General features: G+C 38.6%; 1 protein-coding gene across 1 annotated transcript; it reads right to left on the bottom strand.

Moving 5' to 3' along the window:
* Positions 1-576: 576 nt before the first annotated feature.
* LOC139719468 (uncharacterized) lies at positions 577-1,680 on the bottom strand. Its single transcript, XM_071630883.1, has one exon. The coding sequence runs from the start codon at positions 1,678-1,680 to the stop codon at positions 595-597; it is 1,086 nt and encodes a 361-aa protein (XP_071486984.1). The 3' UTR covers positions 577-594.
* Between the last annotated feature and the right edge of the window lie 13,368 nt (positions 1,681-15,048).

Below are 15,048 nucleotides of genomic sequence, written 5' to 3'. Positions count from 1 at the left end.
AACTTAAATATGTACAAATAAAAGAGCAAATGTAATATGAAAATCTCTTTGAATGAACACAGCAATCTACAAGCTGTGAGCCACAATGAGTTTGAGGCATTGTTTGAAGTACAACCCATTACAGCATAATCAGCATACAAAAACTGTTTTTATCAGAGAAGTATATGATCTGCAAATCATGATGCACTGCATTAACAAAGGTTTCAAACTTCTTTCCTCTCTTTTCAACCAGAATCCTTATATTCAAAGCAGTAAAGTAAAGAAGGAAATTTAGAGAGCATGCTCAATCACAAAGAGTAGGATTTGAAATATGATAGCAACTGCCTTCTCCAGCTAATATGGCAGGCTTGTGCAGGCATTGCAGGATTCATTATAGTAATCACAATATGTACAATTACTTCTTCAATGTTTATCGTATGTTAAGAGAACCAATCATTCCTAACCTAGTGCAAATCAATTGATCATTCTGCAAGTTTCAGCACTTTTTGAATCATAAATGTGGTTTCTGCACCAAAATCATACTTTCCTGCAATGCCACCTGCCCTTGTCAAGGCCTGAAAATAAATGTCACACTTTAGCTAGAGGACAACGTTTCTACCTTTTCTTCTCAAAGAGCTTGATAGCACTGGCTCGGCGAGCCCTTGAGTGAGCAGTGGAACCTGCCGTACTGAGTGTCACATTGCCAAAAGTATCTTCAAAGGTGGTACCATCAACTCTGTCGGACTTATCTGACCCTTTTGTTGCTATGGGTGAAGTCTTGTTGGTCTTCTTGGATTGCAGGCCCTCTGCTGACAATACAAAAGTGGTCTCATCATCTGCATCTCCAGGCTTGTGTTTGACTGTGGTTGGATAGCTGAAATCTTTCAGGCAATCCAAGTAGGAGAGGACAAGGATCCCGTAGTCGATGACCGCTTCCTCGACCTTGATGCGATCCTCATCACCTACCAGATCACTGTCCAGAGTCTCTGCAACACTCAGGTTGCAGAAGTCCTTCAGGGTGGGCACCAGGAGCGGGGCAAACTCCTCCAGGAATTTCCCTAAGATGGTGGTCTTCCAGTAGCGGCGCAGGAAGGCATCCACCTGGATTTCCTTGATGAAGCCATCAAAGCTTAGAAGGTGGACCGTGGACAGGGCATTGCCAGCAGCCATCAACGCTGTCTCAAGATCCTTAGGACTGTCCAGGAGGATGGGTCCAAAGCGGATGACGTTGGTGAAGTAAAGGGATGCCCACAGGCACTCTGTGTCCACAAGGGCATCCATATCCCACCTCGGCAAGTGGAAGAACTCTTCCTTTGCCTCCGTGACGTCACAAATTTTGAACTCGCCCGCCGAAAACTTGATGCAGGATCTCTTCGGGTAGCAGAACTCCGGCAGCTGTCCGTACATGATCTCGGTCCAGGTTGCCAAGTAGCCGGCCTTGTTGGAGCAGACATAGCTGAGCTTTGGCTTGACCGACCCACGATTACTCGTGTCCGACAGTTGTTCGACAACTTCTTCGATGTCATCCCGAGAGATGCTGGAGTCTGCATGAAGGAGGGCAACCTTCCCAGCGACCTGGATGGCGATAACCGAGCAGATACTGACCGGAGTGGTCATCAGCTCATAGTTTGCAGAGCTGGTGCTTACTCCATGTCCTTGGATAGCTACCTTCCTATCTGGTACAACGTCTGGAGAACCCATGTCCAGGCTACAGAGAGAAGGAATCACATTCAGAGTTAAAGGAATGCATCAGAGCCGACTATTCTGTGACTCACACTAAACTTGTGTGCACTGCACTCCCGTTATAATGAACATGGTCATAACGAAATTCCGGTTACAACGAAAAAAAAATTCAGGCTGCAACATTACCGGCTCTTCGTTTTTTCATTGTTTATTTGTTTGGTTATAACAAAATTTCAATATTATGAAAGAAAATTGCTGGTCCCGAGGATTTTGTTATATCCAGAGCCTACTGTAATGTCAATGACCACACATATGCAAAGAAAATATGAAACACATAAAGTTTACCAAGTTTCACTGACTAATTATGGTGAAAGATAATTGATTTCCTATTGCTATATGAATCATAAAATAGTACATCATGGAAGTCCTAGTTTTCTTTGCCTGATCTAGTCTTATTTCACCTGAAAAATGGCAATGAGTAATAGTCAAAGTCTGTTTATCAAAACTTACTTCAAAATTATATATTTGTATAGGATGTACAAAAGTGGAGAATTAAACTAATATCCAAATTTGTCACATTTTCTGGAAAACCAATGCTAAAATTCCCCTACCTCAACCATCCCCCACCCCCTCCACACACACACACACACACAAATATAGAAGATTAGATAGTTTGTGACAAATACAGGCTTTTATGTCCTGTCACTTAAAACTTAATTCAGCCACTATCTGTTTTCACAAAATAGTCCATCAGTGCTTTGAAAATATGGCCACGTATTACTTTGAATCTAGTATTACTTATAGTATCTTGTGTTGACTTATTCTTTAATATCATATTGCACTGCCATAAACCAGAATCTCTTCTTCTACAGTGTACTGCATGATTATCTGGAGATTAAATGTTCTTCTGTTACAGAAAGGGATAAAGAAAATATCGCTGTAAATCCAATATAACCTCTACATTTATATACATATACAGATGATATGCCACAAATATACTGTTTGATGGTTAGCTCTGGACATTGTTAGAGTTACAGAGGAAAAATAATACAGGAATAGCTTCAATAGTCGCCTATACCAGGTACTTAAATATCAAACAACATGAACATGATCTAGGCTCTCAGGCTAATAGAAATTTGAATATTTTAACAATAAAAAGTTCATGAGCGCAACTATTCAGCATCTCTCTGTGTAGTTTCAAATAATTTAGGATTATTATAATGGCAGTAATTAGTCTGGGGCATGTACTAAATGATGATGCGCTCAGCTGGGGATCTATGAAGAATGTGTAATGTCAAAACACACATGTCGCAGTGGAGTGTACACTCGCTGAAAATCTAGCATGTATATCATTAAGCAAATAATGACAATCACACCAAATATAAGCATAAATGTTATGAGAAAGTTCAATCCCATTTCAGTGTTGAGTTATTTTGTTGACACATTAAAGATTATTTTACTTTCAAAGTCTATAAAAAGACAGATTTTTAATGACTATCATAAAAAATCTTTCATGACTTCCATTGCATGGTAGTAGAACTAAATGACTGATCTACAGAAACAAACACAGAATAGTTACAATGTACATGTATATGAGTATTGATATACACTAATTATGAATACATAAAATGTTCTTATAAATGCTATCTTGGACTTACCAGTGTGCCTTCTTTGTGATGCAACAGATGAAAGAGCAAAGTAAAATCCTTGATGGTTTGATGATCGATGGTTTGATAAGAACTGCCCTCTCTTTGTACACCTCACTCCTTACAATTCTCCAGACTTTAGAACCAGTTTTGTTCCTCCTCTGGTCTAAGCTAGCTCTGCTGCACAACACAACATATCCAAAGCACAGAATGTTGCAAATCTATCCAAAAACTCTTGAGCCTACGCATCGTTCGGAGCGAAAAAACTTTGCTAAGGCTCGACGGGATCTATGTTGTGCTTTGTTTCCTCAATTGCCGTCATCTCCAGATATCCCTCATGTTCGTCTGGATGCTTTCCAGAGGGGACGGAGTTTGGAGCGAAGTTCGTCGACAGCAGCAACGTAGCACGCTCCCCTCTCCTCTCCCTAGCACCACCTGACACAGGCATCACAAGGGCATCAAACGCAGCATTGCAATTTTTTCTCTCTCCTTCCCTTTATCATGATAGCTCTCTCACGATAGCTACCACCCCCCCCCCCCCTTTCTCTTTCTCTTTCTCTCTGCCTCCCTCTCACTCTGTTTCCTCTCTCGCAGTATCTTCTCCCTTTTGTGTCCCGCTTCCTGGTACGGAAGCTCACGTTATTCGTTGCAGCTCTCTCACTAACCCAGGCAGGTTTTCAAATGTTATCCTTCACCTTGAACATATGTTTTTGACAGGCATCTCTCACACAGAGCAAAAAAAAAAATACAATTCAACAAAAGAAAATAACAACACCAAAATACAGAGAAAAATGGGGGAGGGGAGAGAGAGAGAAAAATGAAGGTAGAGGCTTGCAATCGATCAAACATCTTCTGGCAGACTATATGTTTATCCAGTCAATGTCAGCAATAGGAATTTTTGTTTTGTTTTGTTTTGTGGGTTTTTTTTCTCTCTCTTTTTTTTTGTATCCTGCTGAAGGTGTTCAATTAAACGGTGGGAGACCTCAGTACAGTCCCCGCTCACAAGAGTACAAGGATTTTTGGCGGATGCCGATGACAGCTTCATCTTTCAGTCACCGGTATACGTGATTAATATTGATCAGAAGTGATGCCTTCGTTGCATTTTCTTTTTGTCTTGTTTTATATCATATTTCTTTTATCTACACATGTACCACTAATTCTCACAACAACAAAAAACCAGTACAACAGGGGTGATAGCAATTAGAGAAATGAGATTAAAACAACTGAAACACACCAAGATAATCCCTAATTCTATTCATCATCATTTTCACCTCCTCCGAGGAGTTGCACTTTTGTTGGTGTTGGTTTGTCTGTCCGTCTGTTTGGAAAATAACTCAATAAAGTTACAAATGGATTTGAATAATTTTCAGGAAAAGTTTGTGAAGACATGAGGAACAGGTGATCAAATTTCAGTATTGATTTGAATCACCCTCTGCATCCAGGGCCCTGTTTCATAAAGCTGTTCGTAAAGTTACAAACGACTTAAGAACGACTGGTGATCAATTCTGATGTGCTATACTTATCAGAATTTCCATAATTCAGCACAAGAACAGATCACCAGCCATTCTTAAGTTGTCCATGAAATGCCTGAAAATTTCCACAACGCAAAAATTTCTACTTTTACAGTATTTAAAGCATCCATAACTTGGTAAAGGCCTCCAGTGTGCAGAGCAATGTCTTGATCTCAGAGCACTGATCAATAACTATTTCAAAAGCATGCCACAGCACTTTTGATCATATACACGCCAAGTTGTAAATGGAAGTATGGATCTACTGTAACGAGAACAAGCATTCAGTAACATTGCCTTACATATATATATCTGTCTCCCTCAAATATCACGTTTGCACAAATAAGGTACCATTAGGGGATTAATGATGGCAACATAACAACGTCACGCCATGTTACAGGGGAGCCGTAACCATGGTAGTGGGCGTTTGTGGAGTTAACATCAGTTTGATTGCGTGTTAATGGCCTTCTTAATGATTGTATGCAAGCCCACGATGACAAATTAGCAGTCAAGTTTTAATGAGATGGATGTTTCATTGGCATGATGGTGAAGCCATCAATTAAAGAGGGAATGATCACATTGTCTGGATGACTCTCAAAGATTCTGACATTTTTTTGGCTGCTAACATGATCCCCTGATGAAGAAGGAGACACGAAAGCTTATGAAAGAGCAAATGTACGGCTGACTTGGCTAAAAATGAATGATTTGATATATGTTTCAAAAATCATGAGCTCATGAGCTCAAGTGTATCTTTTCCAAATGTCAGAGGTTGAAAATGATGCTTTTTTTTTATTAGAGAGAGCTTACCATATTTCTTTCAATGTTCTATGAAGTTTTTCTTAATATAAAATGCATGGTACTTTCATTCAAACATTGTGCTCTAAGCCTAATCTTCCTGTACAATTAACCATAACATACTTCAGAGCTATATTACTCCAGTGGTGAGTTGTACATCAGGGTGAATTAGATATTTATCTAGAAAACTGGAAATATGGTGATAATGAACATTCCAAATCAGGATATGAATATTCCACAATTTTTATCAGCATTTTGAGATGACAGGTAACAGAGCAGTTTGCACATAATGCTCACTTGCCATTGGTGAAAGAAGAAAGCTCATTTCTCCATGGCCTAAAGCCTGAAAGGTAAACTGGCTTGTACTCCATTTTGCAAAAAAAAAAAAAAATTCTTGAATCCAATTTAATCTGAGCATTTGCATATATGCAAAATCATTAATACAACATCATATATGAGATTGGATGCATGGTTGTCATAATTAGACCCTGGGGAATTCACTTTTGATATTTTTTTTTCTTTTTTTTCTGTGGAAATTAGGGAAGCTTGCAGAAGAGATAAAATGCCCTACAACTATTTAAGCAGCACATGACAGTAATTGACAGGCTCAAAATAGATTCAAGTATTCTTCAGCAACTGATTAGATTTGGTGTTGTAACATTAGACGGCAAACATACACAGGTACTGTACAAATGCACCTGGATTGGTAGAAATTGCAATGGTTACCCTCATCATTCTGACACCACGGATATTCCACTTCCACTCACCTCAGTCACCTCTGTTTCAGTATCACAGATGTTTAATAGCATTCACTTTTAATAGGGCTCCAATTCATGAGGTTTCCTCTTAATACTATTCCATCTTTGTTAGTTCCTTCACGATGTCCTAATGCGTGTTCCATAGAGCATTCCATAGTCTTTCTCAAGAACCACAAGTCCAATGAGAGATCCTGCGGTACTCATGCTTACTTCGGTATCTTCCCTCTCTCGAGTAACCACCATGACAAAAAAATAAGCCGCACTAATTGTTTGCACATCGGTTACTGTCAACTGTTAGGTGGGTCACACTGTGCAATTAAGAGTTTGCAAGCCACAAGGGGGGGGGGGGGGGGAGGGGCTAGTGCTTGTGATGTACTTGTATTGGCACCTTAGCTACTATACACCAAGGAGGTAAATAGAGAGGGGGGTGGGGGTACGGGATGGGGTAAGGGGAGGCAGAGAGGGGAAATACTGGTAGATGAGCTAATCTTTTCTGCCAGGCCTATTGATGCCTATTATGGCTAGACTTGAGAGTACTTGAGGTGAGGGCTTCAGTGATATTAATAGATACAAGCTAGCTATCTCTATGTAGGGTCCAGCTTTCACATAGAAAATGCACCTGTGCATATTGATGAGGGGGTGTAGGTCCAAACGAAGGTGGGGCAACCTTGATTAAATGTAGTTTACCTTTGGGAGCAGTGATTATAAAAATTTTCGAGTTATGCATATGTGTAGGTCACTTGTATCACCAAACATACTATCATATGAAAATTTTGCAATAAAACCTGAAATATAGGAAGATATCACTGCGTTTCTCATTAAACCATAACTGCAGACAATTTAGTCTAGAAATAATTTCATTATAACTATTGTTCACATTTTGTATATTTAACAATGCTTAACATTGATTATCCTGATTAAATTTTTTACAACGGTTGTTTCTATGCCTAACTCACTTCTTAGAACTATTTTGAAGCACTAAAGCTGGGTTTTATCTGCAAATGGTAAATAATGCCTTTAAAGGGGAAGTCCGGACGATTATCAGCCGTTTCGTGTGTAAAGAATAATATTTCATGAACCTATTACCCTTTTCCCGACGAGAAAAGACCATCAGATACATTTACTATGATTTTTTTTTAAAATAAGGTAATTCTTCATGTTCGAATCCGTCACGAGCTGCCCTTCGTACTATCTGTCCCAGGATGCATTGCGCGTGACGTATCGGGCGCAGTTTCCTCAGCTGAGAGCACCGCGAGCGAAGCCCAGCTACGCATCGATCTCCCATTGCACTGCTGACTGCGGGCGGTATCTGCATGTGTGCCTTGTCGGCGCTACTGCAGGAGACCGTACACCGATTTAGGAGTGCTGTTGCCAAACGCTGTATTCCTTTATTCAAATAATCTTCGTTATATATCTATATAAAATCTTCAAAGATTAATGTAAAATAGTTGCAATGCTATAACATTTTCGTTTAAATTGAAATATGTATGTATTATAATACTGCCGTACTTATTAGTGTCCACCCCATCACTTACAATGCATTAGCTGTTGTCGGGCTGTGCAGGCATACATTTACGTCTGCTGCTGCCAAGTGCTATCACAATCCGCGATCGTTTTTTCGACTTCTGAGTGTGAACAATCTGAAATCAGTCTGTCAATGTCAGAATTATTGCCTCTTTTGTTGTCCGAGACTGTTGAAAAGTGTGTCTGACGGTGATAAAATACGACAGTATACATGTAACTTGAACCGAGGAAGAAACGCCAGCGCCAGCTTGGTACCGCCGCCGCGCCGCACCGGTAACTACGACCAGCAGCCCAATACACACAGCGTAATCGGGCTGCGTGTTGTAGCATTCAGGATCATGTAAAGGTAGTATCGTGGATAGATATCAATTTAAAATCGAAATATTTCTTCAATTTGAAGACTTACTAGTAAAGTTGAAGTATTGACAACAACCTAACACTTGACACATCGGCATTTTTTTAATGAAGCAATAGATCATGCCGCGTGCATCCGCTGTGTGGTCAGAGACTGTTGAGCGGTACGCTACTACCGCTTGCTTGGCCCGTATCACCGTTGCTCAAGCAGGGCTCCCCCGAGCCAGCTGACGCTCCAAGCAAAAAGCAATGTGAGGATGAAACGTCACGCTGTCACGTGATCTTTCTCGCCGGCGTACAGAAATCGAACGGTTACGATTCAAAATTATTGATGCTAAAAAATCGATTGTGGCGAGTTGGGAGGGTCTTTTTCAATGAAACTTAGTCATTATGGTCCTTTATTTATGTAGATTTTGGTTAATTTTTTTCAAAATCGTCCGGACTTCTCCTTTAACCTGTTGTCTATGCGAACTGACTATAGCATGTCCTAAATCAATGCTGAGTCACCATATTACAGAAGGAATGGGTTAAATTTGCCTTCAGACAAGCTAAGGTGTCCAGTCACTATCAGTAATTTGTTTTAATTTCTCTCTCTGTGTCTCATTTTCATTCATTATCTTTGCTAGGTTACTTGGTACTATGTCTTTTCTTAATTAATGTGAAGATTGAACCTCTGCCATTGTATTACTCTTGCTCTCAAACAGGGACATTTCAAATATGACTTCATTATGGTGTGAGTTGTACCAGACCAACAGTTTTTTGTTGTTGCTTTTTGCCTGTATGGAGATGAACCAGCTCATAAGACATTCTACATGCAAACTGCAAACCTATTGGTACCTAGTTTGTCACTACTGGTATTGTTTTCCACTTTGGGGATAGCAAATAAGTTTGCAGATAATGAGCTTTGTATGGGTGTACTTCTTCAGATATGCATCAGGTTTGTTGTGGATCTTATTTTCTAACATCCAAGACAATGAAAATCAGAAACAAATTTTTGATATTTCAAAGTACTTGAAATATCTAGCAGTAAGTTATTCACAAAGTCTATGACTGAGCCATTATACATCTGGACGAGTACAAAGTTTCTATGGTTTGTATCTAGGAACTGGCGTTCCCATGACACGGTGTAAAGTGGGTCTCCAAGACCGGTTCCCCAGGTGAGCTGGTGGAAAGATGAGACGAGCAGATAGGATCGGATCAATGATGCATTGTTGTTGGGCGACAAAGGGAAACATGCTTAGCCTAACGGTCGCGAGGATAAGTAATTGTGGCTATTCGGCCCATCAGGCCCGGCATTTACAACAGGTCAATTCCTTAAAGTCCATTTTGATCCTCATCAATATCTGCTTTCAACTGTCAAGGGTTTCATTGCGTCATGGATGCATTGGTCAGGGGAGGTCGGTGGGGTGGGGTAGGAGAGTAACTCATTTACGGTGGAGTGGGAGGGGGGTGAGAATGAGCAAGTGTTCCCTAGGAACCACTGTTTAACGTGTTGAAAACTAGTCCCAAGTATACTCGGACAGGTGTCTACGGGAAACGTGTGTTAGAGCAAAATTGGTTCATCCTCAATGGGTTTAACTTTGTGTGTCCCTTTTCAAATCCTGAAAATTAGATTCCTTTCATGAATTAGAATAATAAAACTGGAAATTTCTTTATGATGGGAGGGGGAAACAACACTACAGATTTCTAGTGAATTTATTTATTTCAATTTCAATTTCAATTTCAATTCATTTATTTTCATTCTCATTTTCTTCCAACAAAACAAAACACAGAATAAATCAGGAATTTAGACCCCCCCCCCACAAAAGAAAAGAAAAAGAGAGAAATAGATAAATAAATTGAATAAAATAAAAATTAAAAATAAAACAAAACAATTACCAGAAAAGGGGAGCGTACTCTCGGGTGAGAAAGGGTTAGTTTTTCTCTTCTTTTTTTCTTCAACTCTGAGGCCGCATGTTTAATATCATAAAATTTCAAACATGATGTTAAGAGACATTATCCTTCAACCATGCAAAATTTTGTGATATTAGCAAAATGGATGTATATGACTATAAAACTTAACTGGTATTCTTTGAAGGCTACAAGGGCTAGCTCTTTCTGATCTTACTGAGGACTTAAGTGTTCACAAACTTTTCACACTTTATTATACTCCCTATATAACCTCATTAATCTATAAGAAATTATGATATGCTGCAAAATTGTTTAAAGATACATTATAGCACAAACCCACTTTAATACCAGTTTGCTGGGCAACTAAAAGATAACTGTCTGGCAAGGAAAATGGACAGACGCCGGATTTTCAAAAGTATATGAGGCCCTTGCCTTTAAATTTCATTCAGAAAAGGCAAATGTAGTACACAAAAGTGCTGACAGAGCATTTATAAACGTGCATACAGGTACCACTTCTAAGGTCAGATCTGTACCCTTACAAAAAAAAATTGTATGGTACATGTATGGTATGGCTCTATGGTGTATGGTAAATCTATGGTACAACTCTATGGTAGATGATTGCTCTATGGTATACCATATAGTGTAAATATATGGTGGGAATATTGCATATATGGTACATCTGTATGGTAGATGCTTGTTCTATGGTATACCATATGGTGTAGATACATGGTGAGTAGACTGCATATGGTACATCTCTATGGTAGATGCATGTTCTATGGTATACCACATGGTGCAAATTTATGGTGAATAAAGTGCATATGGTACATCTGTATGGTAGATGCTTGTTCTATGGTATACCATATGGTGTAGATACAAGGTGAGTAGACTGCATATGGTACATCTCTATGGTAGATGCATGTTCTATGGTATACCACATGGTGCAAATTTATGGTGAATAAAGTGCATATGGTACATCTGTATGGTAGATATGCGTTCTATGGTACACCATATGGTGTAGATACAAGGTGAGTAGACTGCATATGGTACATCTCTATGGTAGATGCATGTTCTATGGTATACCACATGGTGCAAATTTATGGTGAATAAAGTGCATATGGTACATCTGTATGGTAGATATGCGTTCTATGGTACACCATATGGTGTAGATACAAGGTGAGTAGACTGTATATGGTACATCTGTATGGTAGATATGCGTTCTATGGTACACCATATGGTGTAGATACAAGGTGAGTAGACTGCATATGGTACATCTCTATGGTAGATGCATGTTCTATGGTATACCACATGGTGCAAATTTACGATGAATAAAGTGCATATGGTACATCTGTATGGTAGATATGCGTTCTATGGTATACCAAATGGTGTAAATATATGGCGAGCAGATTTATGGATATGGTATATCTCTATGGTAGATGCGTGTCTTATGGTATACTACATGGTGTAAATATATGGTGAGTAGAATGAATATCGTAGATGCTTGTTCTATGGTATACCACATGGTGTAAATTTATAGTGTATCATAGAATGCATATATATATGGTATATTTGTATGGTAGATGCTTGTTCTATGGTATACCACATTGTGTAAATGATGGCGAGTAGAATTATAGAATGAATATGGTACATCTGTATGGTAGATGCCTGTTCTATGGTATACCACATAGTGTTAATCATGGTGAGTAGAATAAATATGGTACATTTGTATGACAGGTGCTTGTTCTATGGTATATCACATATGGTGTATATATTATGGTGAGTAGATCGCGTATGGTACATCTGTATGGTAGATGCTTGTTCTACAATATACCGTATGGTGTAGAATATGGTGAATATGGTACATACAGACATTTCTGTTATATATGCAGCTCATATATTAAAATATTTTTTTATTGTGTTACATTTTTTTCATGACTCGGTTTTTGTTTTCATACAGGTAATTAACCATGTGAACAAAATATGGCTGTTAAGTATAGTGTTGGTTCTATGATGGTAATAGATGCATTGTAGTTATATGGTAGATATTAGGTGCTAACATGGAACATTGTATGGTGACTGTGGTAGATATCTGTGGCAGATTAATGCGTCATTTGTGGTAGCTGTTTTGGTTTATGGTAGATATATGGTAATTATATGAACGAAGTATGATTTATGTATGGTGTTTATGGTGTATGCATGGTGGTTCTATAACTTCTATGGTGGGTAAATGGTGCAACCATACCACCATATGCCTACCATATAGCCATCATACACCATATATAAGCACCATACATATATCATACTAGTATCATACATCTACCAAATACTACCATACTTCTACCATATAATCACCATACATAAAACTACCCCAGAAGCACCATACAGCTACCATCATGACCGCCATGATACCTACACCATATAACCACCACTCATCTACCACAGAAGTACCATATATCTACCATTTATACACCATATAACCACCATACATACACCATCATATAGCGACCATACATACCCCATATTACCACCATACATGTTCTATATCACGACCATTCACCATCCCTGATACTGTTTAGGTTTAGTGATAGCAGACACTCGTCGCAAAAAAACAAACAACGTCTTTTATTGGTCGTAAACAGGTCAACTGGTCATACGTCGTGTTACGACATATACAACATCTTTATGACGACTTTCAACGGCGAATGAATTGCACAACTAGAATAGTATGCTGTGACATTTACGTCAGTTATTGACCAATAAATTACCAGTGTTTTTCTCCTGCTTTCATGTCGGGATTAAGACGCCAGTTTTACGTCGCTTTTTGACCAGAGCTAGTGCATTCCCGCAACCAGATAAAGACGTCAATTTCACGTCATTTATTAACCTAATCTAGACGTGTTGTATAAAAGGGTTAAAGTTTACTGTATATGTACATATTTCACTCTAAATCTTTTACCAAACCTTAGTAAATCTAAAATACTTGTCAAAATGGAGAATTGTTACATGACATAGCCAGAGCTCGACACTACCGGTGGCCCGGTGGCCCGGGGCCACCAAAAACGCGCGTCGGGCCACCAACATTTCAGAAATGAAGATTTTGGTGGCCCAATCGGGCCACCAAAATGTCGGATAATTGCCTTTACTTTTGTAGATGGACAGCGGTAACAATCGGCTCCGTAAGATGCTAAAATGAATGTCAGATGTTTGCTTTTTATTTTGGAAATGAATAATGGTAATATTCGGCTCCGTATGATACTAAAATAAGTGTCGGATGTTTGATTTTGCGTTCGGAAATGAATAAGGATAACATTCGGCTCCAGAAGATGATGAAATAAATGTGGAATGTTAGCTTTGACGTTCGGAAATGAATACTAATAACATTCAACTCCGTACGATGAGAAAATAAATGCCGGATGTTTGCTTTTTATTTTGGAAATGAATAACGGTAATATTCGGCTCCGTATGATACTAAAAGAAGTGTCGGATGTTTGGTTTTGCGTTCGGAATTGAATAAGGATAATATTCGGCTCCAGAAGATGCTGAAAAATTTGGAATGTTAGCTTTGACGTTCGGAAATGAATACTAATAATATTCAACTCCGTACGACAACGGTACGATGAGAAAATAAATGCCGGATGTTTGCTTTTACGCTGGAAAGTAAATAACAACAACATTCAGCTCCAGAAGATGCTAAAGCAAGTGTCGAATGATCCCTTTGACGTTCGGAAATGAATAAACATGATATTCAACTCCATATAGATAGTAAAATAAATACCGGATGTTCTCGTTCAGGTGAATAAGAATGTCTCATGTTTGCTTTTATGTTCGAATGTATATAGCAACAACATTCAGCTCCGGATGATGCTAAAATAGATGTCGGATATTAATTTTGCTCTGACGTTCGGAAATGAACAACAATAATATTCAACTCCATAGATCACTGTAGATAGTAAAATAAATACCGGATGTTCACGTTCAGGTTTGAAATAAATAGCAATAACAGATCAGCTGCGGAAGATGCTAAAATAAATGTCGAATGATCCCTTGCCCTTTGACGTTCGGAAATGAATAACAATGATATTCAACCCCGAATGATGATTAAATAAATGTCGGATGTTTGCTTTTACTTTCGAAAGTAAATAGCAATAACATTCGGCTAAGGAAGATGCTAAAATAAATGTCAGATGATTGCTCTTGTATACGTTCGGAAGTGAATAGCAGTAATATTCTGCTCCATACGATGCTAAGATGAATGTCGGATATTTGCTATTACATTTCGAAATGAATAACAGTAACTTTCAGCTGCGTTTGATGGTAAAATATTTAAAGGACATAAGGATTGAGAGAATGCAGCAATATTAGTAGAACACATCAGTGAAAGTTTGAGGAAAATTGGACAATCTGTTCAAAAGTTACGAATATTTTAAGTATCTGCGCAGTCACTGCTGGAAGAGAAGACTACTACAGTGTATGATGTCACATGCGTACAACTATATAAGGAAAATAAAAAGAGAATTTCACAAAACTTTACTTTATTAATAAAGTGCACATTTCTTCGACTTGCTGCTGACGTATGTTAAGGGTAAACTATTCCCCCTGCCTTCTGAAAGAGAGAAGTGGAGTGTTCTTTTGTTATGCAAAAAAATTGAATATGTTGAATTTTCTTTATTCTTTCTTTATATCGTTGTACTCATGTGACATCACAAGCCATGGTATAGTACTCTTTTCATCCAGCCGTGACTGAGCAGAAACTTCAAAAATTCATAACTTTTTAACGGATTGTCCGATTTTGCTCAAACTCTCACTGATGTGTTCTACTAATATTGCTGCGTTCACTCAACCCACATGTCTATGAAGGTGAACTTGTCCTTTAAAGTCTGATGTCTGCCTTGACGTTCAAAAATGAAAAACAGT

This window comes from Diadema antillarum, unplaced genomic scaffold (assembly GCF_040938485.1).
Source record: "Diadema antillarum isolate AM-2024a unplaced genomic scaffold, OU_Dant_1.0 scf00000111, whole genome shotgun sequence".
NCBI classification, from domain to species: Eukaryota; Metazoa; Echinodermata; class Echinoidea; order Diadematoida; family Diadematidae; genus Diadema; species Diadema antillarum.
The sequence above is the reverse complement of the archived record's forward strand: the minus strand, read 5'-3'. Positions and strand labels throughout refer to the sequence as shown.